Genomic DNA, 27,747 nt, shown 5'->3' with positions numbered 1-27,747 from the left:
ATCTGGCCTCCTAATGTGCAATAGGCGTGTATCTGCCCCAATGTGCCAATGGCTTCTGTATCTGCCCCAATAGGCGTGCTCAATAGCAGTGCTTTCCCCAGTGCTGCTACTGCCCCCAATGACAGTTGCTGGATCCTGGCCGCAGGCGGGGCCAGGCTTCTGGGTATAAAGTGTCTCACACTGAGGGTGAAATGCTGTTTGTTCCGGGGCTGAAAGGAGTGTGGGGAGGGGAGGAGGGAGAGGGGGGAGAGGGGGAGCAGAAGGGGCTGGGATCCTGGGGAGGGTGAGGATTTGCTCCCTGAATGCCAATGGGCTGCGCCCTGGTTACACCTCCACCATCATCTCCTGCACGAACGGCTACTGGGGGTTCAGATCCTGGAACCAATTGGGAGGGAAGGATCAGCTGGAGCCCAGGACTAACCCTTCCCAGTATCAGGCTCCGCTGTGGCCACAGCACCAGTAGGTAAGTTCTACCCCCCCAGGGGTCCCCTGGGCTACAGCAGCCCCCACTTCTCTGCTCAACATCTGCTGGAGGGATGGGGTGAAGGGTCAGGGAGGGAATGTCTGAACTTGTGCCCCCCCTAATTGGCACAGCGCCTGGGGGGCTACACATCCCTGCAAGGGGCCATTGTTCCGCTGGGAGTCGGAATGGGACACATTGGCCACAGAACTTTCCCACTTCTGAGCCACAGAGCTTGCAGTTTATAGTCAGCAGCTGGCTGGGGTGAGAGTGAATGTTGCATGAAGTGCCCCCCGTGCCCACAGACTGGGGTTTGTATGGAATTGGCACACATGCCCCCATGCCCACAGACTGGGGTTTGTATGGGATTGGCACACATGCCCCCATGCCCACAGACTGGGGTTGGTATGGGATTGGCACACATGCCCCCCATGCCCACAGACTGGGGTTGGTATGGGATTGGCACTCATGCCCCCCATGCCCACAAACCGAGGGTTGGTATGGGACTGGCACACGTGCCCGGCGCCCCACAGGTACTTGCACAACATGTTGGCACATTCCCTGGAGAGGAAACACTTAGGGAGGCAAATTGCTTTGTACTTGCCCTGCTGGCTGGGGAAAAGGAGCTGCTCCTGCCCCTCTGGGGTATCTAGGGCAGTTGGGCAGGGGGGTCTTGTAATAGAGGAAGGGGGTTCTCTTACCCCCACCCTCTATTGAGATTGTAGCAAGATCAGGGGCAGATTAGGGCAGTTCCATTGGGCCCCCAGGGCTGTTTGGGACACAGTAGCCCGTCACCCAATGGGGCCCCTCAAAGAGCAGAGCATTAGCAGGGGGTCCGCACATTGCATGGGGTGGGAGCACAGGGTGCAGGGGGGGGCACAAGATCAGAGAAAGGAGGATTTAGAGTGAAACTGAGCTGGAAAGAAACTGCAGAGAGGTCTCTGTACCGAAAGGGTAGTGGGTGCAGGGAATAGTCTCCCAGCAGAGAACTGAATCTGCGGGGGGCTAGGGATACAGGCTGGGGGGTTAGGGGGCCTCAGGAAATTAGACGGGGGGGGGGGGCTGTGATTGGTGGATATTTGCCCCCTTGTAGCAGTTCATTATTCCTAGGAATGTTCTGATTGGCTGAGGGTAAATCCACTTTATTCCCACATATCTGACGCTCATGTAACAAACAGAATAAAAATGGCACCAGGGGGTCCCACTAGCCTCCCCCCCCCCCCCCAGGTACAGACATACAGGCTGGGGACTGGCTACAATACGAGCCCAGGGGCCACCGAGACTGGGAAATAGGAAAATGGGCCACTGTCTATGAGCAAACAAAGGAGAGGCATCAATTACCCCCTGTAAGGGCAAATATGTACCCAGACAGAGGGGGGGGAGATGTTATTTGGGAATGGTGCCCGGTGTCTGTGTAGCAATTAGGCAAGACCCCCCCCCCCCCATAGGAAGGAAATTGAATTTACAAGACAATGAAAAGCCCAGGAAGAAACTTGTCAGTATCTGCTCCGCTGAGCACAATGGGTCAGTGCAATCACCTGGGCTGTTAATGTGTAACGACTGGCACCTCTGTGTTTGGGGGGGCTCGTTAGCAGGTGGGATTGTGGGAAAGGCTCGGTCTCGCCTGAAACTCAGGGGGGTGATAATGAGATCCGGCAGATACTGAATATAGTTATGTGTAACTTTCCCTTCCCTGCACTGCTGGTTCTGACTCCTGATACAACTCCCCAATACCCATTCATTCCTCATTCTCACTGGGTTTATAGTTATGTGTAACTGTCACTGTGTCTGTCCCTTTCCCTTCCCTGCACTGCTGGTTCTGACTCCTGATACAACTCCCCAATACCCATTCATTCCTCATTCTCACTGGGTTTATAGTTATGTGTAACTGTCACTGTGTCTGTCCCTTTCCCTTCCCTGCACTGCTGGTTCTGACTCCTGATACAACTCCCCAATATCCATTCATCCCTCATTCTCACTGGGTTTATAGTTATGTGTAACTGTCACTGTGTCTGTCCCTTTCCCTTCCCTGCACTGCTGGTTCTGACTCCTGATACAACTCCCCAATATCCATTCATTCCTCATTCTCACTGGGTTTATAGTTATGTGTAACTGTCACTGTGTCTGTCCCTTTCCCTTCCCTGCAATGCTGGTTCTGACTCCTGATACAACTCCCCAATATCCATTCATTCCTCATTCTCACTGGGTTTATAGTTATGTGTAACTGTCACTGTGACTGTCCCTTTCCCTTCCCTGCACTGCTGGTTCTGACTCCTGATACAACTCCCCAATATCCATTCATCCCTCATTCTCACTGGGTTTATAGTTATGTGTAACTGTCACTGTGTCTGTCCCTTTCCCTTCCCTGCACTGCTGGTTCTGACTCCTGATACAACTCCCCAATACCCATTCATTCCTCATTCTCCCTGGGTTTATAGTTATGTGTAACTGTCACTGTGTCTGTCCCTTTCCCTTCCCTGCACTGCTGGTTCTGACTCCTGATACAACTCCCCAATACCCATTCATTCCTCATTCTCCCTGGGTTTATAGTTATGTGTAACTGTCACTGTGTCTGTCCCTTTCCCTTCCCTGCACTGCTGGTTCTGACTCCTGATACAACTCCCCAATATCCATTCATCCCTCATTCTCACTGGGTTTATAGTTATGTGTAACTGTCACTGTGTCTGTCCCTTTCCCTTCCCTGCACTGCTGGTTCTGACTCCTGATACAACTCCCCAATATCCATTCATCCCTCATTCTCACTGGGTTTATAGTTATGTGTAACTGTCACTGTGTCTGTCCCTTCCCTGCACTGCTGGTTCTGACTCCTGATACAACTCCCCAATATCCATTCATTCCTCATTCTCACTGGGTTTATAGTTATGTGTAACTGTCACTGTGTCTGTCCCTTTCCCTTCCCTGCACTGCTGGTTCTGACTCCTGATACAACTCCCCAATATCCATTCATTCCTCATTCTCACTGGGTTTATAGTTATGGGTAAATGTTGTTGCTGTTGTTCCCTGGGGGGCAGATAGGGGCAGATATATTGGGGCCACATTGCTGCTACCCCCCCTATCAGTGGGACTTGGGGTGCAGGTACCAAACCCTACACAGACTTGCCCTTGGCCCAGATTGGGTGACACTGCAGGTAACAGGGGGGGCAGGTCTCTCTGGGGGGGGGGGAGGAAGGCGGAGCTTGCGTTTCTCTAATAAAGTAAAGCCTTTAGCTCAGTCCCTAAGAGAGAAAACAAATTCCATAGAGAAATGTCCAATAAACCCTCCCACTGAGAATTACTGCTTATTGTTCAAAATACCCAGAGCATTGAGTTCGGGAATCTAACTGGGGGGTAAATGGGCCCAGGTCTAACTAATGGTGCCGAATGGGGCAGGAGTTTGTTTATATAGAGTCTTATCTGATCCCCCCATTGTTAGCAGCAGTCCTGCCCTGCTTTATGGCTGAGATTCTAGCTATCTGTATAACAGAGCATTCTGTCACAGTGGCACAGATCCTATCTGATCCCCCCATTGTAAGCAGCAGTCCTGCCCTGCTTTATGGCTGAGATTCTAGCTATCTGTATAACAGAGCATTCTGTCACAGTGGCACAGATCCTATCTGATCCCCCCATTGTAAGCAGCAGTCCTGCCCTGCTTTATGGCTGAGATTCTAGCTATCTGTATAACAGAGCATTCTGTCACAGTGGCACAGATCCTATCTGATCCCCCCATTGTAAGCAGCAGTCCTGCCCTGCTTTATGGCTGAGATTCTAGTTATCTGTATAACAGAGCATTCTGTCACAGTGGCACAGATCCTATCTGATCCCCCCATTGTAAGCAGCAGTCCTGCCCTGCTTTATGGCTGAGATTCTAGCTATCTGTATAACAGAGCATTCTGTCACAGTGGCACAGATCCTATCTGATCCCCCCATTGTAAGCAGCAGTCCTGCCCTGCTTTATGGCTGAGATTCTAGCTATCTGTATAACAGAGCATTCTGTCACAGTGGCACAGATCCTATCTGATCCCCCCATTGTAAGCAGCAGTCCTGCCCTGCTTTATGGCTGAGATTCTAGCTATCTGTATAACAGAGCATTCTGTCACAGTGGCACAGATCCTATCTGATCCCCCCCCATTGTAAGCAGCAGTCCTGCCCTGCTTTATGGCTGAGATTCTAGCTATCTGTATAACAGAGCATTCTGTCACAGTGGCACAGATCCTATCTGATCCCCCCATTGTAAGCAGCAGTCCTGCCCTGCTTTATGGCTGAGATTCTAGCTATCTGTATAACAGAGCATTCTGTCACAGTGGCACAGATCCTATCTGATCCCCCCCCATTGTAAGCAGCAGTCCTGCCCTGCTTTATGGCTGAGATTCTAGCTATCTGTATAACAGAGCATTCTGTCACAGTGGTACAGATCCTATCTGATCCCCCCATTGTAAGCAGCAGTCCTGCCCTGCTTTATGGCTGAGATTCTAGCTATCTGTATAACAGAGCATTCTGTCACAGTGGCACAGATCCTATCTGATCCCCCCCCCCATTGTAAGCAGCAGTCCTGCCCTGCTTTATGGCTGAGATTCTAGCTATCTGTATAACAGAGCATTCTGTCACAGTGGCACAGATCCTATCTGATCCCCCCCCATTGTAAGCAGCAGTCCTGCCCTGCTTTATGGCTGAGATTCTAGCTATCTGTATAACAGAGCATTCTGTCACAGTGGACATAACTAAATAATAACTGGAAAATAATTATTAATACACAGAGTAAATGCCATTGGCTAAAAGACACAGTAGGAGGGAGTTCCCTGCCCAAAGAGCTTACACCAGACCCTGAGCAGCAGAAAAGCTGAAGGTTATTGGTGTTATTATAACCTTCTCAATTTCAAAGAGAACCAAGTGACCTTTCTCTAGTATTGTATCTAGGGATTTCTGCACCCCTTTCCCCCCCCCATGAGATGTTTATTCCCCTTCCCAGGGCAGATCCTGCCAACTGCCCAGTCAGATCCACTTCTACCACCATCAGCCTGCGGAACAAACCTATCAGCTGTTAACTTGCTTCATTCCATAGGCCAGTTCTACTGCAGGAGAGGTACAATAGTTACATATATGATATGGGGGTTACACTGTGACAGTGGGGGGGGGGGGGGGGGGGGGGGGAAGATGGGGGTATATTAGCCAGAAATTATGAATTACTAAGGAAGCTGAAAGAGATAGATTTTTGTGTGCCCAGAACATTCCCTCTCTGTATATTTGTATTTATACATATGGGTAGGGAGGTGCCTTAGTGTTTCCCTTAGACAGTACAGTATGGGGGTACAGCTTATTGTGTGCCCAGAACATTCCTTCTCTGTATATTTGTATTTATACATATGGGTAGGGGGTGCCATAGTGTTTCCCTTAGACAGTACAGTATGGGGGTACAGCTTATTGTGTGCCCAGAACATTCCCTCTCTGTATATTTGTATTTATACATATGGGTAGGGGGTGCCATAGTGTTTCCCTTAGACAGTACAGTATGGGGGTACAGCTTATTGTGTGCCCAGAACATTCCCTCTCTGTATATTTGTATTTATACATATGGGTAGGAGGTGCCATAGTGTTTCCCTTAGACAGTACAGTATGGGGGTACAGCTTATTGTGTGCCCAGAACATTCCCTCTCTGTATATTTGTATTTATACATATGGGTAGGAGGTGCCATAGTGTTTCCCTTAGACAGTACAGTATGGGGGTACAGCTTATTGTGTGCCCAGAACATTCCCTCTCTGTATATTTGTATTTATACATATGGGTAGGGGGTGCCATAGTGTTTCCCTTAGACAGTACAGTATGGGGGTACAGCTTATTGTGTGCCCAGAACATTCCCTCTCTGTATATTTGTATTTATACATATGGGTAGGGGGTGCCATAGTGTTTCCCTTAGACAGTACAGTATGGGGGTACAGCTTATTGTGTGCCCAGAACATTCCTTCTCTGTATATTTGTATTTATACATATGGGTAGGAGGTGCCATAGTGTTTCCCTTAGACAGTACAGTATGGGGGTACAGCTTATTGTGTGCCCAGAACATTCCTTCTCTGTATATTTGTATTTATACATATGGGTAGGGGGTGCCATAGTGTTTCCCTTAGACAGTACAGTATGGGGGTACAGCTTATTGTGTGCCCAGAACATTCCTTCTCTGTATATTTGTATTTATACATATGGGTAGGAGGTGCCATAGTGTTTCCCTTAGACAGTACAGTATGGGGGTACAGCTTATTGTGTGCCCAGAACATTCCTTCTCTGTATATTTGTATTTATACATATGGGTAGGGGGTGCCATAGTGTTTCCCTTAGACAGTACAGTATGGGGGTACAGCTTATTGTGTGAAATGGACCGACTAATGTACTAACTGTAACAGTTGCTATGGGACAGATGTTAGTAACGCTAATAATATTGGTCATTGTTGTTATTATGGGTATTATTTCTGCAATACCTGAACAAAAGTGCATTTAGAAGGTGAATTTCCCCTTTAAGTTACTTCTGAAAGTCAGTCATTTGGCTCATAATAAAGCCCAGCTGAGAGTTTAGGGCCCGGTGGCCCCTGGCAGTACAGGGCCGGGATTGGCCGGATGCAGATGTGCAATAGGAAGAAACACTGATGTTGCAGCCGGAACATCTTATTCCCGGGGGGGGGGGGGCAGCCAGATGGGAAATGTGAGCAGGTGTGAGGCAGACGGGGCCACTGGGGGCAATAATCCTGACGCCAATAGAGGGGTCTCCCTGCCCCCCCACTCTGCCCCCACAGAGAGTTGGGGATTATAAATATAATCTTGGGGCTCACACTATTGAATCGTATCTATAGGAATCTAGGAATTTAGGAATTTCTTGGCTGCCAAATACCCCGAGCGGAATGTTCTGTGTCTGGAGAACTAAAGGGGAAGTAATCCCTCTCTGCATCAGGGACTGGAACGGCCCATCAATTGTCAGTGGGGGTGTAAGGCAAACTGGGTGGGGGGCAGGACACTGTATGAGTGACAGGGGACCAGGGGGCGGGACTCTGTGTATGAGTGACAGGGGGCGGGACTCTGTGTATGAGTGACAGGGGGCGGGACACTGTGTATGAGTGACAGGGGGCGGGACACTGTGTATGAGTGACAGGGGGCGGGACACTGTGTATGAGTGACAGGGGGCGGGACACTGTGTATGAGTGACAGGGGGCGGGACACTGTGTATGAGTGACAGGGGGCGGGACACTGTGTATGAGTGACAGGGGGCGGGACACTGTGTATGAGTGACAGGGGGCGGGACACTGTGTATGAGTGACAGGGGGCGGGACACTGTGTATGAGTGACAGGGGGCGGGACACTGTGTATGAGTGACAGGGGCGGGACACTGTGTATGAGTGACAGGGGGCGGGACACTGTGTATGAGTGACAGGGGGCGGGACACTGTGTATGAGTGACAGGGGGCGGGACACTGTGTATGAGTGACAGGGGGCGGGACACTGTGTATGAGTGACAGGGGGCGGGACACTGTGTATGAGTGACAGGGGGCGGGACACTGTGTATGAGTGACAGGGGACGGGACACTGTGTATGAGTGACAGGGGGCGGGACACTGTGTATGAGTGACAGGGGACCAGGGGGCGGGACACTGTATATGAGTGACAGGAGCCCAGGGGGCGGGACACTGTATATGAGTGACAGGAGCCCAGGGGGCGGGACACTGTATATGAGTGACAGGAGCCCAGGGGGCGGGACACTGTATATGAGTGACAGGAGCCCAGGGGGCGGGACACTGTATATGAGTGACAGGAGCCCAGGGGGCGGGACACTGTATATGAGTGACAGGAGCCCAGGGGGCGGGACACTGTATATGAGTGACAGGAGCCCAGGGGGCGGGACACTGTATATGAGTGACAGGAGCCCAGGGGGCGGGACACTGTATATGAGTGACAGGAGCCCAGGGGGCGGGACACTGTATATGAGTGACAGGAGCCCAGGGGGCGGGACACTGTATATGAGTGACAGGAGCCCAGGGGGCGGGACACTGTATATGAGTGACAGGAGCCCAGGGGCGGGACACTGTATATGAGTGACAGGAGCCCAGGGGGCGGGACACTGTATATGAGTGACAGGAGCCCAGGGGGCGGGACACTGTATATGAGTGACAGGAGCCCAGGGGGCGGGACACTGTATATGAGTGACAGGAGCCCAGGGGGCGGGACACTCTATATGAGTGACAGGAGCCCAGGGGGGCGGGACACTCTATATGAGTGACAGGAGCCCAGGGGGCGGGACACTGTATATGAGTGACAGGAGCCCAGGGGGCGGGACACTGTATATGAGTGACAGGAGCCCAGGGGGCGGGACACTGTATAAGAGTGACAGGGGCCAGGGGGCGGGACACTGTATATGAGTGACAGGGGCGAGGGGGCGGGACACTGTTTATGAGTGACAGGGTCCAGGGGGCGGGACAATGTATATGAGTGACAGGGGCCAGGACACTGTATATGAGTGACAGGGGCCAGGGGGCGGGACACTGTATATGAGTGACGGGCCAGGGGGCAGGACATTGTATATGAGTGACAGGGGCCAGGGGGCGGGACACTGTATATGAGTGACAGGGGCCGGGACACTGTATGAGTGACAGGAGCCCAGGGGGCGGGACACTGTATGAGTGACAGGAGGTGGGACACTGTATGAGTGACAGGAGCCCAGGGGACAAGACACTGTGGATGAGTGACAGGAGCCCAGGGGGCGGGACACTGTATGAGTGACAGGAGCCCAGGGGGCGGGACACTGTATGAGTGACAGGGGCAGGTCTCTATCAGTTAATCTGTAGGAATTAGCGGATGAGGTAGGATTTAATCTGGAGAAGTGCTGACAGGCTGCAGGGAGTTGTGTCGGTGGGTAGAGCAGTCAGCGCGCAGCCCCCCGGCCCCCCAACATGACTCTGAGCAACGAGCAGCAGGTGCTCCTCACGGGGGCCCTATGTTCCCTGGTGGCCCTGGGGGTCCTCATGTGCCTCTGCTACTTCACATGTCGCCTGGCGGGGTAAGTAGCCCCCATGGGGGGCCCCCCAAATGTCTCTTATTCACCCCAAATGCAGCTGTGATCAACCTGTGGCTCAACTACAGTTCCCAGAAGCCCCTGCCAGAAAGTGGCAGTTCTACTACAGGCAGAAAGCCACAAGCTCTCACCCCCAATACAAGCTCGTCTCTTATAGGTTCCTAGTCTGTAACTCCCTGCACCCCCAATACAAGCTTGTCTCTTATAGGTTCCTAGTCTGTAACTCCCTGCACCCCCAATACAAGCTCGTCTCTTATAGGTTCCTAGTCTGTAACTCCCTGCACCCCCAATACAAGCTCGTCTCTTATAGGTTCCTAGTCTGTAACTCCCTGCACCCCCAATACAAGCTCGTCTCTTATAGGTTCCTAGTCTGTAACTCCCTGCACCCCCAATACAAGCTTGTCTCTTATAGGTTCCTAGTCTGTAACTCCCTGCACCCCCAATACAAGCTCGTCTCTTATAGGTTCCTAGTCTGTAACTCCCTGCACCCCCAATACAAGCTCGTCTCTTATAGGTTCCTAGTCTGTAACTCCCTGCACCCCCAATACAAGCTCGTCTCTTATAGGTTCCTAGTCTGTAACTCCCTGCACCCCCAATACAAGCTTGTCTCTTATAGGTTACTAATCTGTAACTCCCTGCACCCCCAATACAAGCTCGTCTCTTATAGGTTCCTAGTCTGTAACTTCCTGCACCCCCAATACAAGCTTGTCTCTTATAGGTTACTAATCTGTAATTCCCTGAACCCCCAATACAAGCTTGTTGCTCATTGGTTACTAGTCTAACTCCCTGCACCCCCAATACAAGCTTGTTGCTCATTGGTTACTAGTCTAACTCCCTGCACCCCCAATACAAGCTTGTCTCTCATTGGTTACTAATCTATAACTCCCTGCACCCCCAAAACAAGCTTGTCTCTTATAGGTCACTAGTCTAACTCCCTGCACCCCCAAAACAAGCTCGTCTCTTATAGGTCACTAGTCTAACTCCCTGCACCCCCAAAACAAGCTCGTCTCTTATAGGTCACTAGTCTAACTCCCTGCACCAGTGTCGGAAGACTCACATTAAGGAATACATGAGTGAGTGGGGTGCAGGGAGTTGGCAGGGTTTCGCTGTGTGGGATCGGGGGAATTGGCACAGGGAAGAGTTTCTCCCCCCAAACCAGATGTGCAGGAAACGAGGGGAACGTTCCCAATTTTACATCCCTGAAATGTTATTTCCTCGTTAGTGGGGAACCCAGAGCCTTACGGTCGGACTCCCCGGGGCAGGCAGGAAAGATTAACCCCCAGCCCAACACTAAGGATCTTCACTACATTACTGTTCCACCCCGTAACAAGTTACCTTGGCAACAGGCTTTCCTTTGCACACCCCAAACTAGATATGGGGTACCAGCGGCAATGCTGGGGTCACAGGGGCCGAACCAGGAGTCATAAACAGGCAGAACTGCCCCCCAGATTGGGAACTTGCCCCCCAGATTGGGATCCTGTGACTCATTCACTGCCGAGGTCCCAGCGCCAGAACTGCCCCAGTGTGCGCCCCTCAGGCACGGAGGTTCCAGCATCTTACTGCAGCACCCCCTGGCACCCCAAAGTCCCACACTCACCTGAGAAACTGAACCCCTATTAACAGCCCCCCAACTCTCAGCCCCCACCTTTCCCTAATAACAGCCCCCCAACTCTCAGCCCCCACCTTTCCCTAATAACAGCCCCCCAACTCTCAGCCCCCACCTTTCCCTAATAACAGCCCCCCAACTCTCAGCCCCCACCTTTCCCTAATAACAGCCCCCCAACTCTCAGCCCCCACCTTTCCCTAATAACAGCCCCCCAACTCTCAGCCCCCACCTTTCCCTAATAACAGCCCCCCAACTCTCAGCCCCCACCTTTCCCTAATAACAGCCCCCCAACTCTCAGCCCCCACCTTTCCCTAATAACAGCCCCCCAACTCTCAGCCCCCACCTTTCCCTAATAACAGCCCCCCAACTCTCAGCCCCCACCTTTCCCTAATAACAGCCCCCCAACTCTCAGCCCCCACCTTTCCCTAATAACAGCCCCCCAACTCTCAGCCCCACCTTTCCCTAATAACAGCCCCCCAACTCTCAGCCCCGGCCTTCTCGCACAGGGCAGGGAGAATAAGGGGACAGCCCCCCAATAACAACACCCCCCAAGCCATGACTAAAGGTGGCCATACACGTGGCGATCCGACGATGTTTCGTACGATAATATCGGTGCGTGTATGGCCACCTTAAGGATTCCATCTGACCCCCACACACACTAAGATTTCTCTCTCCCTAACGACCAATTTCAGTGCAACAAATCCGACCAATCGCAAGATCAGAGAACCGGTTGGCAGGTTCCGCCGTTACCAGTGAAATTTGCCCCATTACCCCATTGCCCCATCACTCCCATTGCCCCATCTCTCCCATTGCCCCATTACCCCATCGCTCCCAGGACCCCGGGGGCAGATCCCCAGGTCCAACCTGACAGTTTCGCCAGAAATCGCCGCTTTCCTTGATGGACAAATCGCAATTTTGAACAATATTTTTTAAAAAAAAAGAAAGATCCGTTTGGGGTGAGGGGGCCGGTCAGGCAGACAGCGGGGGGGCAGCCCATTGGCTCCACTTCCCCACGGGGGTCCCTGTTCTTTTCGGGGGGGGGGAGTGTAATTTAATCAGAAAAGGCAAAGTAAAACAAACGCTAAAGATAAAGCCCCTCGGCGGGAATGTGCTGCGTCGCCAGGATAAACCCTTTCTGGGTGGAGTTTTGGCTTTTCCAGGAATCATAAGGGCGGATCCCACGTTCCCTGTTTATCTCTATGGGTGGGGGCTGCCACACTGATTGCCCCCGAGCCTTCAGCACCTTATAGGGTGTGTGTGTGCCCCCACGTGTAATCGTGCTGTGTTGGGACTTGTGCTGAATAAACACCAGTACTTTCCTACATCACAAAGGAGGAAGAAATTATACATGGGGGCACCACTCTCCTCATCTGGGGTGCTTGTGCCCTGGGTACCCCTGGAACTATAGCGGGGTGACTGTTACCCCAATGTTTCTATATATCTGTAACCTTGTTATGGGCTAAGGGGGCCCAGCCTGAAGGCCAGTTAGGGGGGGATTTGGGGTGAGTGCTTATTTGTGCCCTGGGTACCCCTGGAACTATAGCGGGGTGACTGTTACCCCAATGTTTCTATATATCTGTAACCTTGTTATGGGCTAAGGGGGCCCAGCCTGAAGGCCAGTTAGGGGGGGATTTGGGGTGAGTGCTTATTTGTGCCCTGGGTACCCCTGGAACTATAGCGGGGTGACTGTTACCCCAATGTTTCTATATATCTGTAACCTTGTTATGGGCTAAGGGGGCCCAGCCTGAAGGCCAGTTAGGGGGGGATTTGGGGTGAGTGCTTATTTGTGCCCTGGGAACCCCTGGAACTATAGCAGGGTGACTGTTACCCCAATATCTCTATATATCTGTAACCTTGTTATGGGCTAAGGGGGCCCAGCCTGAAGGCCAGTTAGGGGGGGATTTGGGGTGAGTGCTTATTTGTGCCCTGGGTACCCCTGGAACTATAGCGGGGTGACTGTTACCCCAATGTTTCTATATATCTGTAACCTTGTTATGGGCTAAGGGGGCCCAGCCTGAAGGCCAGTTAGGGGGGGATTTGGGGTGAGTGCTTATTTGTGCCCTGGGTACCCCTGGAACTATAGCGGGGTGACTGTTACCCCAATGTTTCTATATATCTGTAACCTTGTTATGGGCTAAGGGGGCCCAGCCTGAAGGCCAGTTAGGGGGGATTTGGGGTGAGTGCTTATTTGTACCCTGGGTACCCCTGGAACTATAGCGGGGTGACTGTTACCCCAATGTTTCTATATATCTGTAACCTTGTTATGGGCTAAGGGGGCCCAGCCTGAAGGCCAGTTAGGGGGGGATTTGGGGTGAGTGCTTGTGCCCTGGGTACCCCTGGAACTATAGCGGGGTGACTGTTACCCCAATGTTTCTATATATCTGTAACCTTGTTATGGGCTAAGGGGGCCCAGCCTGAAGGCCAGTTAGGGGGGGATTTGGGGTGAGTGCTTATTTGTGCCCTGGGTACCCCTGGAACTATAGCAGGGTGACGGTTACCCCAATGTTTCTATATATCTGTACCCTTGTTATGGGCTAAGGGGGCCCAGCCTGAAGGCCAGTTAGGGGGGGATTTGGGGTGAGTGCTTATTTGTGCCCTGGGTACCCCTGGAACTATAGCGGGGTGACTGTTACCCCAATGTTTCTATATATCTGTAACCTTGTTATGGGCTAAGGGGGCCCAGCCTGAAGGCCAGTTAGGGGGGGATTTGGGGTGAGTGCTTATTTGTGCCCTGGGAACCCCTGGAACTATAGCAGGGTGACTGTTACCCCAATATCTCTATATATCTGTAACCTTGTTATGGGCTAAGGGGGCCCAGCCTGAAGGCCAGTTAGGGGGGGATTTGGGGTGAGTGCTTATTTGTGCCCTGGGTACCCCTGGAACTATAGCGGGGTGACTGTTACCCCAATGTTTCTATATATCTGTAACCTTGTTATGGGCTAAGGGGGCCCAGCCTGAAGGCCAGTTAGGGGGGGATTTGGGGTGAGTGCTTATTTGTGCCCTGGGTACCCCTGGAACTATAGCGGGGTGACTGTTACCCCAATGTTTCTATATATCTGTAACCTTGTTATGGGCTAAGGGGGCCCAGCCTGAAGGCCAGTTAGGGGGGATTTGGGGTGAGTGCTTATTTGTACCCTGGGTACCCCTGGAACTATAGCGGGGTGACTGTTACCCCAATGTTTCTATATATCTGTAACCTTGTTATGGGCTAAGGGGGCCCAGCCTGAAGGCCAGTTAGGGGGGGATTTGGGGTGAGTGCTTATTTGTGCCCTGGGTACCCCTGGAACTATAGCGGGGTGACTGTTACCCCCAATGTTTCTATATATCTGTAACCTTGTTATGGGCTAAGGGGGCCCAGCCTGAAGGCCAGTTAGGGGGGGATTTGGGGTGAGTGCTTATTTGTGCCCTGGGTACCCCTGGAACTATAGCAGGGTGACTGTTACCCCAATGTTTCTATATATCTGTAACCTTGTTATTAATAACTGAATATAAAACAGAGAATACAATTGGCACAAAGGAAAGTTCAGGCTTAAGGTGGGGGGGTATTAGGGTATTAGGGCAAATGACATTTCAGTTGGCAGTGGAAAGGCTCTGGGTGCCAATAAAATGCCCAGAGGAAGGTGCCAAGAGGTGTAAGTGGATTATAGCAGCGCAGGGAAACTTCAGCTTTATCCGGGGGCAGTGAGGCAAATAATTCAGTGTAAATAGTGATTCCCTGTTCCTTTCTGCATTGCAGGGCGGCCAATAGAAACTTTGAGTTGTTCTGAGCAGCAGATCCGAGTGCCAGCCTTGTGGCCGAGGGGAGAGAACGATGGTGAAACTGTGGGTGCTGCTCCTGCTGGGGACCCTCTCTGAGTCTGTCACGTTCCCAGGTAACATTCAGGGGGTACAGATGTTGGGGTTTAGCCCTGCCAGCTCAGCCCCTCAGACACATTGGAGCCAATGAGACGGGGCCAGGCTTCAGGGGCCACTGTAGGCTCCGCCCTGAGTGAGAGGCACGCCTGGCACCTTAATATTAATGGGAATTATACCCCATACAGCGGATATTGCCCCAGAGGTTCGTTAGGGTGATTACACTGCCCGGCGCTGACGGACCCTGCCAGCTGTGGCTGCTCATTAACACGGAGTAACCAATTAACCCAAAGGGGTCACGCTGTGTTGGGGGGTCAAGCGCAGGCAGCTGGGAGTTCCTAATAACGAGCTGAATATTAACCCTCTCTAACGAGGCAGTTCTGCCCTCTTACCCCTCACTGCTTTAAAGAGAGAGTGTCTACAAGGGGCAATGTGACTGACTGGCACCCCTGGGGGCAACGTGACCGACTGGGACCCCTGGGGGCAACGTGACCGACTGGCACCCCTGGGGGCAACGTGACCGACTGGCACCCCTGGGGGCAACGTGACCGACTGGCACCCCTGGGGGCAACGTGACCGACTGGGACCCCTGGGCGGCCGGCCCCCTGGCAGGACTTATTTGCCCTTATCGGTATTTCTGGGTTTAACCCCCCCATTGGGTTAGACCCTCATTAGGGCAAGTAATTATGCAGATCACATGATTAATGGATTTGCTGGATCTTTCCCTCAAGAACAAGAGAAGGACCCAAAGTACTGGCGGCGCCAGGCCCAAGACACACTGAGGGATGCGCTGCTGCTGCTGCAGAACCTCAACACCAACGTGGCAAAGAACGTCATCATGTTCCTGGGTGATGGTAAGTGCCCCCAGGGCAAAAACTGACCCCCAGGCACAGCCCAACCCAATACAGACCCAACAGCGCCCCCTAGGCACAGCCCAACCCAATACAGACCCATCAGCGCCCCCCCCAGGCACAGCCCAACCCAATACAGACCCATCAGCGCCCCCCCCAGGCACAGCCCAACCCAATACAGACCCATCAGCGCCCCCCTAGGCACAGCCCAACCCAATACAGACCCATCAGCGCCCCCTAGGCACAGCCCAACCCAATACAGACCCATCAGCGCCCCCCCCCCAGGCACAGCCCAAACCCAATACAGACCCATCAGCGCCCCCCCCCAGGCACAGCCCAATACAGACCCATCAGCGCCCCCCCAGGCACCAGCCCAACCCCAATACAGACCCATCAGCCGCCCCCCCCAGGCACAGCCCAACCCAATACAGACCCATCAGCGCCCCCCCAGGCACAGCCCAACCCAATACAGACCCAATCAGCGCCCCCCCAGGCACAGCCCAACCCCAATACAGACCCATCAGCGCCCCCTAGGCACAGCCCAACCCAATACAGACCCATCAGCGCCCCCCCCCCAGGCACAGCCCAACCCCAATACAGACCCATCAGCGCCCCCCCCAGGCACAGCCCAACCAATACAGACCCATCAGCGCCCCCCCCCTAGGCACAGCCCAACCCAATACAGACCCATCAGCGCCCCCCCCCCTAGGCACAGCCCAACCCAATACAGACCCATCAGCGCCCCCCCCCCTAGGCACAGCCCAACCCAATACAGACCCATCAGCGCCCCCCCCTAGGCACAGCCCAACCCAATACAGGACCCATCAGCGCCCCCCCCAGGCACAGCCCAACCCAATTACAGACCCATCAGTGCCCCCTAGGCACAGCCCAACCCAATACAGACCCATCAGCGCCCCCCCCCAGGCACAGCCCAACCCAATACAGACCCATCAGCGCCCCCTAGGCACAGCCCAACCCAATACAGACCCATCAGCGCCCCCTAGCACAGCCCAACCCAATACAGACCCATCAGCGCCCCCCCCCAGGCACAGCCCAACCCAATACAGACCCATCAGCGCCCCCTAGGCACAGCCCAACCCAATACAGACCCATCAGCGCCCCCTAGGCACAGCCCAACCCAATACAGACCCATCAGCGCCCCCCCCCAGGCACAGCCCAACCCAATACAGACCCATCAGCCGCCCCCTAGGCACAGCCCAACCCAATACAGGCCCATCAGCGCCCCCTAGGCACAGCCCAACCCAATACAGACCCATCAGCGCCCCCTAGGCACAGCCCAACCCAATACAGACCCATCAGCGCCCCCCCCAGGCACAGCCCAACCCAATACAGACCCACCAGGGATATTCCCCTTTATTGCACAGTAGGATATTAACAAAGGACAGAACGGCGAGCACATGATTGCTTAACAAGAGAACCAATCAGATTTGGGCAGCACTTTACTAACCACTGTACCCCATTATTGCAGGTATGGGGGTGCCCACAGTAACAGCCACGCGGATTCTCAAAGGGCAAATGGCCGGGCAGCCCGGGGAAGAGACACAGCTTGAAATGGACAAGTTTCCCCACGTGGCTCTCTCCAAGGTACAGAGTTATACCCCCCAATAGGGCAGCTCCCCCCATGGCAGGGCACAGAGTGGCACCGACTATACCAGGGTGCTGCCCGGATCGGCCCATTCCGGGGCAGCCAAGGCCACAGACCCAGCGGCTCATTAACGCTCTGTGCCTCCCACTGGCTATTTTGGCTCCGGGGCCCCACACGGTGTATTTTTGCCCCACACGGTGTATTTTTGCCCCTCGGCAATGAGAGAATCTTTGTGTCCCTCTGGGCTGGGGAATCTGCTTTTCCATTGGGATCTCAGCCGAGACCTCAAGTGAATCTCTCGGTGTTTTCCTGTCCCGTCCGGAGGCACCAGAACTATTCTGGGACAGAAGCACAAACATCTGGGCCTCACACCCCCCCAGGTTCATGTTGGGTCAGCCCAGAGCAGCCAGTACCACCTGTTGGGCCTAAAGGGGACCAAGGCCTCCCCCCCATCCAGTGCAGTGTGGAACCTTCCAATTAACCTGCATATGGATCTAATTACCCCCATGAACAATCCCCCCCCCTTTCCCATCCAGCCAGAGCCGACTGCACCCCCCCAGTGAACCCACAAGCCCCCCTGCAGGGTCATTCTGGCCTGTAGCGACACAAGTGCAGACCTGAGGGCCCCCCAGTGCTGTCACTATGGAGAAATCAGACCCTGCTGCCCCCTGTTGGGGGGTAAGTAACATTACTATAGCACCAACACATTCCATGGAGATGTCCCTCCCATGACTCCTGGGGGCAGATTCCCCTGTGCCACCCCGTGCCGGGGCAGAACTTAGCATTGCTTACCCAGAGTAGGGCAGAATCACACAGATGCCCAGGCAGGGGGGAACATTAAGGGCACTAAGCTGCCACCCACTGGCATGGCTGCTATTGCCCCTCTGCTGGGCAGGTTATTGGCACTCAGGGGCAGGAGAGCAGCCTATCCCTGGGCACAATCTGATGCCCCCCATACAGGAGAGCGAGGGCAGAATTAACCCAGGTTCCATTGGGTTTCAGTGTTTACTACAAACAAAGGAGAACCAATTGCACAAGTAGAACCGGCCCGGTCACTCTCCAGTGAAACCCAAACCCGCCGCTAGGAAAGTCCTATTTATTGGCCATTTAATCTGCAGCTTTTCCTTTCCCAGTAAAATGAGAAGTTCTAGAGCTTTGTCTGCCCAGAACTGGACCCGGGTCCATACACGGAAAGGGGCCCTTATGGGTAACAGCACCCCAGCCCCCTGTGTTCCCTGGCACGGCAACCCCATTAACCATTTCCTTCCCGCACAGACCTACAACACCAACGCACAGGTGCCAGACAGCGCGGGCACTGCCACTGCCTATCTATGTGGGGTGAAAGCCAACGAGGGCACAGTGGGAGTCAATGCAGCCGCAGTGCGGGGCCAGTGTAACACCACCCGGGGCAACGAGGTGGACTCCATCCTGAAATGGGCCAAGCAAGCAGGTGAGCCAGGGGGCCGGGTACTGGCACGGGGCAGGGGCTGGCAAAGACACCAATGGGATAAAGTGGGCACACAAGGCTGGTGCAATTGGGTCAGTTTGCCACTAGTTCTTCTCAAGGGGCTTAATGCCCATTTTTTCTGCCTCCAGGGAAATCCGTAGGGGTAGTAACCACAACGCGGATTAATCATGCCACCCCCAGCGCCGCCTATGCCCACTGCGTGAACAGAGACTGGTACTCGGACCTGGAGATGCCCAAGGAGGCGGTGGAACAGGGCTGTAAGGACATCGCCTGGCAACTCATGCACAATGTCCCGAATATTGAGGTGAGCGCAAAGCACAAACGGGGACCCCGATTTCTTCCACTTACAGTGCTGGGGCCCCCAGAACCGCCAGGGCCACTTTCCCAATACATAGATGGGTACTGTGTCCAATGGCATATGGTGGGCATAAAGGGAGGCTAATGGGAATTTACCAATATTGGGCCCCACGGGCAGATCCACTGGTACCAGCCGACCAATCCTGGCCACTTATGGGAGAACCAGTTAGGCAGACACTGCAGGGATTTTGGACCAGCTGGTACTGGTTTGTGAGGTCTTTATTGGTTTATGTAAGGCTTTTCCCTTATGGACAGATGGACTGGGGCCAAGGAGCCCACACAGGCAGGTTGTAGCCGCTGGTCAGAAGCCCATTTGGTATTAAATGGACCCAAAACATTCTGTTTCCTATGATTAACCCATTGGACTCTGCCCAAGTCCATGAGCATTACAAGGGCAGTCCAAATCTGGGACAGATTGCCTAAGTAGTGCACAGTCAGCCCTAGTCCCTATTCTTTTCCCTATACTGACGGGCAGAACCGGCCTCAAGGTCCAGATGGAACTGAATCAGCTTTGGTCATGTGACGAGCAGCTTTGGGCCCCATACAATTGCCCCCCGACTTGTACAAAAACAGATCTAAAACCCAACAAGACGCCGGGGCCCGGTATTGGCCTTCACTCACCTCTCCAGGAGTCCCGGAGCCAAATCCCAGTTCCAGCAGAACCCGTTTCACTAGAACAGAACACAGGGATTATTAGTTCTGTGCTGCGGAACAATAGAGATAGTGTATGGGGTATTATTTGCACTAATAACAGCCCCTGGGGCAGTAGGGGGGGATTGTGTTGCCTGTAAATATCCCAGAATAGTGCAAGAACTGGGCAGGATAATGGCACCTCGGTTCTGAGCCCAAACCCACAGTTACAGGGTGTTTTACTCCTTTATTACTAAAAATCCCAGTGTAACAGGCGGGTGACAGGCAGGCAGGCAGGTAACAGGCAGGCAGGCAGGTAACAGGCAGGTAACAGGCAGGCAGACAGGTAACAGGCAGGCAGACAGGTGACAGGCAGGCAGACAGGTGACAGGCAGGCAGACAGGTGACAGGCAGGCAGACAGGTGACAGGCAGGCAGACAGGTGACAGGCAGGCAGGCAGGTGACAGGCAGGCAGGTGACAGGCAGGCAGGTAACAGGCAGGCAGAACAGGTGACAGGCAGGCAGACAGGTGACAGGGCAGGCAGGCAGACAGGTGACAGGCAGGCAGACAGGTGACAGGCAGGCAGACAGGTAACAGGCAGGCAGGCAGACAGGTGACAGGCAGGCAGACAGCAGGTGACAGGCAGGCAGACAGGTGACAGGCAGGCAGACAGGTGACAGGCAGGCAGACAGGTGACAGGCAAGGCAGGCAGACAGGTGACAGGCAGGCAGACAGGTGACAGGCAGGCAGACAGGTGACAGGCAGGCAGACAGGTGACAGGCAGGCAGGCAGGTGACAGGCAGGCAGGTGACAGGCAGACAGGTGACAGGCAGGCAGACAGGTGACAGGCAGGCAGACAGGTGACAGGCAGGCAGGCAGACAGGTGACAGGCAGGCAGACAGGTAACAGGCAGGCAGACAGGTAACAGGCAGGCAGGCAGACAGGTGACAGGCAGGCAGACAGGTGACAGGCAGGCAGACAGGTGACAGGCAGGCAGACAGGTGACAGGCAGGCAGACAGGTGACAGGCAGGCAGACAGGTGACAGGCAGGCAGGCAGACAGGTGACAGGCAGGCAGACAGGTGACAGGCAGGCAGACAGGTGACAGGCAGGCAGACAGGTGACAGGCAGGCAGACAGGTGACAGGCAGGCAGACAGGTGACAGGCAGGCAGGCAGGTGACAGGCAGGCAGGCAGGTGACAGGCAGGCAGGCAGGTGACAGATATTGGATAGATAGATAATCTCAGCACAGCTAGGAACAAGCTGCCTTCCCTTAGTTGCCCCCATGTGGCGGACTGAAAGGGGTTGTTACAGGGGGACTGGGGCTGTTACAGGAACAAACCATAAGACCCCCCTGTGCCTGTAGGGTGGGACCTGACTGGCATGTTACTTGCCCGGCCAGTTACCCCATTCCCTGATGCCAATCTCATTAATAGGAGGCACAGACAGCGGTGCCAGTCACCCCATTCCCCGATGCCAATCTCATTAATAGGAGGCACAGACAGCGGTGCCAGTCACCCCATTCCCCGATGCCAATCTCATTAATAGGAGGCACAGACAGCGGTGCCAGTCACCCCATTCCCCGATGCCAATCTCATTAATAGGAGGCACAGACAGCGGTGCCAGTCACCCCATTCCCCGATGCCAATCTCATTAATAGGAGGCACAGACAGCGGTGCCAGTCACCCCATTCCCCGATGCCAATCTCATTAATAGGAGGCACAGACAGCGGTGCCAGTCACCCCATTCCCCGATGCCAATCTCATTAATAGGAGGCACAGACAGCGGTGCCAGTCACCCCATTCCCCGATGCCAATCTCATTAATAGGAGGCACAGACAGCGGTGCCAGTCACCCCATTCCCCGATGCCAATCTCATTAATAGGAGGCACAGACAGCGGTGCCAGTTACCCCATTCCCCGATGCCAATCTCATTAATAGGAGGCACAGACAGCGGTGCCAGTTACCCGCCTATAGGGGGCACCTCTCTCTCTCTGTTAGTGAGAAGCCACAATGGTTCCCGACTGTCGGGATAAAGCCCATAAAACAGCTGAAGGGAGGTCAGCGCTACGGAATGTGAGGGTCCGAGCCAAGAACCCCCCCAGCCCCACACCAGATTCCTCACTATAAAAGGCTGCGCTGTATCTGGGGAAGAACATCCGCTCCCCGGTGGTGCCAAATGCTCCATAAATGAGCTGGAACTAAAGGTATTTGGTGCCAGCTGGGATTTCTCTATTCTGCGAGGGGCACACAAAGGGTTACACTGACTGTAATAAGTAACAAGAGCTTGCACTCACATTACACACAATGTAGGGGGTCGGGTGTGGGACTCATTAGCCTGGCACCAATAAGCAGTATAACTGCACCCAGAAAAGTCCCGGGGGGAGCAGGTACCTCTGTGCCTGGGGGGAGCGGGTACCTCTGTGCCCGGGGTGGGGGGAGCGGGTATCTCTGTGCCCGGGGGGAGCGGGTACCTCTGTGCCCGGGGTGGGGGGAGCGGGTATCTCTGTGCCCGGGGGGAGCGGGTATCTCTGTGCCCGGGGGGGGAGCGGGTATCTCTGTGCCCGGGGGGGGGGAGCGGGTATCTGTGCCCGGGGGGGAGCGGGTATCTCTGTGCCCGGGGGGGAGCGGGTATCTCTGTGCCCGGGGGGGGGAGCGGGTATCTCTGTGCCCGGGGGGGGAGCGGGTATCTCTGTGCCCGGGGGGGAGCGGGTATCTCTGTGCCCGGGGGGGAGCGGGTACCTCTGTGCCCGGGGGGAGCGGGTACCTCTGTGCCCGGGGGGGAGCGGGTACCTCTGTGCCCGGGGGGGAGCGGGTACCTCTGTGCCCGGGGGGAGCGGGTACCTCTGTGCCCGGGGGGAGCGGGTACCTCTGTGCCCGGGGGAACGGGTACCTCTGTGCCCGGGGGGAGCGGGTACCTCTGTGCCCGGACAGAAATTGGATAATATTGGACCTGTAAGTTCAGAACTGGACTTTGTTCCCAATTTCCCCGCAGGTAATTATGGGAGGGGGCAGGAAGTACATGTACCCCAGAAACACCTCGGACGTGGAGTACCCCAATGATGACAAGGCGAGCGGCACTCGATTGGACGGACTAAACCTGACCCAAATCTGGCTGGACCAAAAACCCAATAAACAGGTAAATTCTCCCATTTCTATGTGATGCCCATTGCCGGTGCCACGCCCTTACCTGGCACATACAGGTGCGCACACATCCCCTGGGTGGGCATCGGGCGACGGTTCTGGGGGGCGGAGTCTGTAGACCTGAAGATAAAGCAGAACCAATTGGTTTGTGAGAACCGGACAAATGTGCAACCTATAGCGGCGCCGAGTACCCTCCCCTGGGGCAAATACAGGAGAACCCACCCCGGCAACGTTTGGGCCTTGAAACAAGAACCTGTATCAGTCGCAGGGGATGTTCCCTCCATCTGTGCGCAACTTTACCCATAATCCTTAGTAACACAGGGCGGGGGTGAACCAGGGATAAAAGCCCAAAGAACTCATTCCTGCCCCACACAGACAGGAAGCAGCACTTTATATACACACACTGTACATACATAGGAACCGCCTATCACACGCCAATAACACGCCAATAACACGCCAGTACGACCCTAAACTTGTCCCTTCCGCAGGCGGCCCGATATGTCTGGAACCGGCAACAGCTACTGTCTGTCAATCCGCAGGAAGTGGATCATCTGCTTGGTAAGTGTCTTATATGCAGTCACCTACCTGCATAATTACTATAAGCTCCACCCCCTACTGTGTCATCTGTGGGAATCACTATGGCACCCCCTACCCATATGTATAAATACAAATATACAGAGAAGGAATGTTCTGGGCACACAATAAGCTGTACCCCCATACTGTACTGTCTAAGGGAAACACTATGGCACCTCCTACCCATATGTATAAATACAAATATACAGAGAAGGAATGTTCTGGGCACACAATAAGCTGTACCCCCATACTGTACTGTCTAAGGGAAACACTATGGCACCCCTACCCATATGTATAAATACAAATATACAGAGAAGGAATGTTCTGGGCACACAATAAGCGTACCCCCATACTGTACTGTCTAAGGGAAACACTATGGCACCCCCTACCCATATGTATAAATACAAATATACAGAGAAGGAATGTTCTGGGCACACAATAAGCTGTACCCCCATACTGTACTGTCTAAGGGAAACACTATGGCACTCCTACCCATATGTATAAATACAAATATACAGAGAAGGAATGTTCTGGGCACACAATAAGCTGTACCCCCATACTGTACTGTCTAAGGAACACTATGGCACCCCCTACCAATGTATAAATACAAATATACAGAGAGGGAATGTTCTGGCACACAATAAGCTGTACCCCCATACTGTACTGTCTAAGGGAAACACTATGGCACCCCCTACCCATATGTTATAAATACAAATATACAGAGAAGGAATGTTCTGGGCACACAATAGCTGTACCCCCCATACTGTACTGTCTAAGGAAACCTATGGCACCTCCTACCCATATGTATAAATACAAATATACAGAGAAGGAATGTTCTGGGCACACAATAAGCTGTACCCCCATACTGTACTGTCTAAGGGAAACACTATGGCACCCCCTACCCATATGTATAAATACAAATATACAGAGAAGGAATGTTCTGGGCACACAATAAGCTGTACCCCCATACTGTACTGTCTAAGGGAAACACTATGGCACCTCCCGTGCCGCTAATGACTGTCTGTTCTGCAGGACTCTTTGAGCCAATAGACATGCTGTATGAGTTGGAGAGAAATACGACCATGGACCCATCTTTGCCTGAAATGGTGGAAATGGCAATCAAAATATTGAGGAAAAACCCAGAGGGATTTTTCCTCCTTGTAGAAGGTGAGTCCAGTCTGGTTCTGTGAATGGTCCAGAAAGTCTTGACCAAATCAATGAGAAACCCAACATTACATTTCCCATCAGAACTTTATTGATAGACACGGTATTGGGTTGGGGTTTGTACGAGTTGGGGAGCAGTTCTAGGTACAGTGGGAGCAAATTTAATTTAATTGGGGTTCTAGGTATAGTTGGACTGACTGTTCTCTGGTTCTCAGGGGGAAGAATAGACCACGGACACCACGAGGGGAAGGCAAACCAAGCGCTGCACGAGGCGGTACAGATGGACATCGCTATTGGGCTGGCGGGGAGCATGACATCCGAAGAGGACACCCTAACAGTGGTCACCGCCGACCACTCCCACGTCTTCACCTTCGGGGGTTACACCCACCGGGGAACCTCCATCTTTGGTAGGTGGGGCCTATGTACCGGGGAACCTCCATCTTTGGTAGGTGGGGCCTATGTACCGGGGAACCTCCATCTTTGGTAGGTGGGGCTTATGTAACGCGGAACCTCCATCTTTGGTAGGTGGGGGCCTATGTACCGCGGAACCTCCAGCCCCTCGAGGCTCCTGAAGGGACAGTTATTAGGGGTAACTCCACCCCAAGCTCCAATGAGACCAGTGCAGGGGCCCCCTGGGGTAGATTAGGGGTAACTGTACCCCAAGTTTCCATGAGACTGGTGTGAGACCCCCTGGGGTAGATTAGGGGTAACTGTACCCCAAGCTCCAATGAGACCGGTGCAGGAACCCCCAGGATAGATTAGGGATGACTGTACCCCAAGTTCCCATGAGACTGGTGTGAGACCCCTGGGGTAGATTAGGGATAACTGTACCCCAAGTTCCCATGAGGCCAGTGTAGGGACCCCTGGGATAGGTTATGGATAACTGTACCCCAAATTCCCATGAAACCAGTTCAGGGATCCTCTGGGGTAGATTAGGGATAACTGTACCCCAAGTTCCCATGAGGCCAGTGCAGGGACCCCTGGGATAGGTTATGGATAACTGTACCCCAAATTCCCATGAAACCAGTTCAGGGATCCTCTGGGGTAGATTAGGGATAACTGTACCCCAAGTTCCCATGAGACTGGTGCAGGGACCCCTGGGGTTGATTAGAGGTAACTGTACCCCGAGTTCCCATGACACCAGTGCAGGGACCCCTGGGAAAAATTAGGGATAACTGTACCCCAAGTTCCCATGAGGCTGGTGCAGGGACCCCTGGGATAGATAAGGGATAAATGTACCCCAAGTTCCCATGACACCAGTGCAGGGACCCCTGGGAAAAATTAGGGATAACTGTACCCCAAGTTCCCATGACACCAGTGCAGGGACCCCTGGGAAAAATTAGGGATAACTGTACCCCAAGTTCCCATGAGGCTGGTGCAGGGACCCCTGGGAAAAATTAGGGATAACTGTACCCCGAGTTCCCATGAGGCCAGTGTAAGGACCCCTGGGATAGTGGGGATAATGCTACCCCACATGATATTTCCTTGACAACTGCTAATCATCTGCACCCCTAATGAGCACTGGGTGGGTTTCAGCGCACAAGCAAGATGGCGCCCAGGTTAGCGTGTAACATACATGACACATGATCTCCGTTCCCAGGTTTGGCTCCGGCTGTGAGCGACGTGGACCAGAAGCCCTTCACCTCCATCCTGTATGGGAACGGCCCGGGCTACAAACTGGTGAATGGGCAACGGGAGAACGTCTCCACTGTGGATTTCTGTGAGTAGCCGGGAGTTACAGGGGGGGAACCCCTACTCCCAGCACCCCTACTCCCAGCACCCCTACTCCCAGCACCCCTACTCCCAGCACCCCTACTCCCAGCACCCTTACTCCCAGCACCCTTACTCCCAGCACCCCTACTCCAGCACCCCTACTCCCAGCACCCTTACTCCCAGCACCCTTACTCCCAGCACCCTTACTCCAGCACCCCTACTCCCAGCACCCCTACTCCCAGCACCCTTACTCCCAGCACCCTTACTCCAGCACCCTTAACTCCCAGCACCCTTACTCCCAGCACCCCTACTCCCAGCACCCCTACTCCCAGCACCCCTACTCCCAGCACCCCTACTCCCAGCACCCCTACTCCCAGCACCCCTACTCCCAGCACCCCTACTCCCAGCACCCTTACTCCCAGCACCCTTACTCCCAGCACCCTTACTCCCAGCACCCTTACTCCCAGCACCCCTACTCCAGCACCCCTACTCCCAGCACCCTTACTCCCAGCACCTTACTCCCGCACCCTTACTCCCAGCACCCTTACTCCCAGCACCCCTACTCCCAGCACCCTTACTCCCAGCACCCCTACTCCCAGCACCCTTAACTCCAGCACCCTTACTCCCAGCACCCCTACTCCCAGCACCCTTACTCCCAGCATCCCTACTCCCAGCAACCCTACTCCCAGCACCCCTACTCCCAGCATCCCTACTCCCAGCACCCCTACTCCCTGTATAACGCTGTCGGAACCCCCCATTATCAGAATAACGACCCCCCAATATCCATTCTCACTGGCTGTACTGACTCCTGACACAATGTAGCAGGGAGGCCGATACATTTATAGAGGAAATAATCACTATATTTGCCCTTTACATGACTGTATAACGCTGTCGGACCCCCCATTGACCCAGTTGTTCTCCCATTTGCAGCCCACCCCAACTACCTGGCCCAGTCGGCGGTGCCGCTCCGTATGGAAACCCACGGTGGGGAGGACGTGGCGGTGTTTGCCAAGGGCCCAATGGCGCACCTCCTGCACGGGGTCCATGAACAGAACTATATCCCCCACGTCATGGCCTACGCGGCCTGTATTGGGCAGAACCAGGACCACTGCACGTCTGGCAAAGAGAGTTACGGCGCCAGAACCTCCCTAACGCTGGTGTCGGCCCTACTGCCCCTCCTCTCCCTCCAGCTCTTCTACTAATGGGGCAGAACCCAGTGTAAATGAACTACCTCTGCTTTACTGCCCCGGCCCTGACGGAGAATGGACTCATCCTAGAA

General features: G+C 53.9%; 2 protein-coding genes across 2 annotated transcripts in view; one reads left to right on the top strand and one right to left on the bottom strand.

Annotated features, from left to right (window-relative positions):
* The window catches only part of ece1 (endothelin converting enzyme 1), a 67,971-nt gene that overhangs the window by 35,830 nt on the left and 4,394 nt on the right, over window positions 1–27,747 (bottom strand). The window contains exons 2-3 of the mRNA XM_031906452.1: window positions 23,065–23,138; window positions 19,867–19,916 (exon numbers count right to left, since the gene is read on the bottom strand). Of these exons, the coding sequence (XP_031762312.1) occupies window positions 19,867–19,916; window positions 23,065–23,104 (90 nt within the window). The 5' untranslated portion in view covers window positions 23,105–23,138. The remainder of the gene's footprint in view (window positions 1–19,866; window positions 19,917–23,064; window positions 23,139–27,747) is intronic.
* On the top strand, window positions 307–27,747 carry alpl (alkaline phosphatase, liver/bone/kidney). The gene is made up of 12 exons (XM_031906454.1): window positions 307–463; window positions 14,848–14,983; window positions 15,695–15,817; window positions 17,304–17,419; window positions 18,696–18,870; window positions 19,017–19,192; window positions 22,870–23,013; window positions 23,507–23,576; window positions 24,624–24,758; window positions 24,971–25,162; window positions 26,356–26,475; window positions 27,399–27,747. The coding sequence occupies exons 2-12, from the start codon at window positions 14,923–14,925 to the stop codon at window positions 27,668–27,670; spliced, it is 1,584 nt and encodes a 527-aa protein (XP_031762314.1). The 5' UTR covers window positions 307–463; window positions 14,848–14,922; the 3' UTR covers window positions 27,671–27,747.

Source organism: Xenopus tropicalis, chromosome 7 (genome assembly GCF_000004195.4).
Source record: "Xenopus tropicalis strain Nigerian chromosome 7, UCB_Xtro_10.0, whole genome shotgun sequence".
In the NCBI taxonomy this organism is placed as follows: Eukaryota; Metazoa; Chordata; class Amphibia; order Anura; family Pipidae; genus Xenopus; species Xenopus tropicalis.
This window is presented reverse-complemented; position numbering and strand designations above follow the sequence as displayed.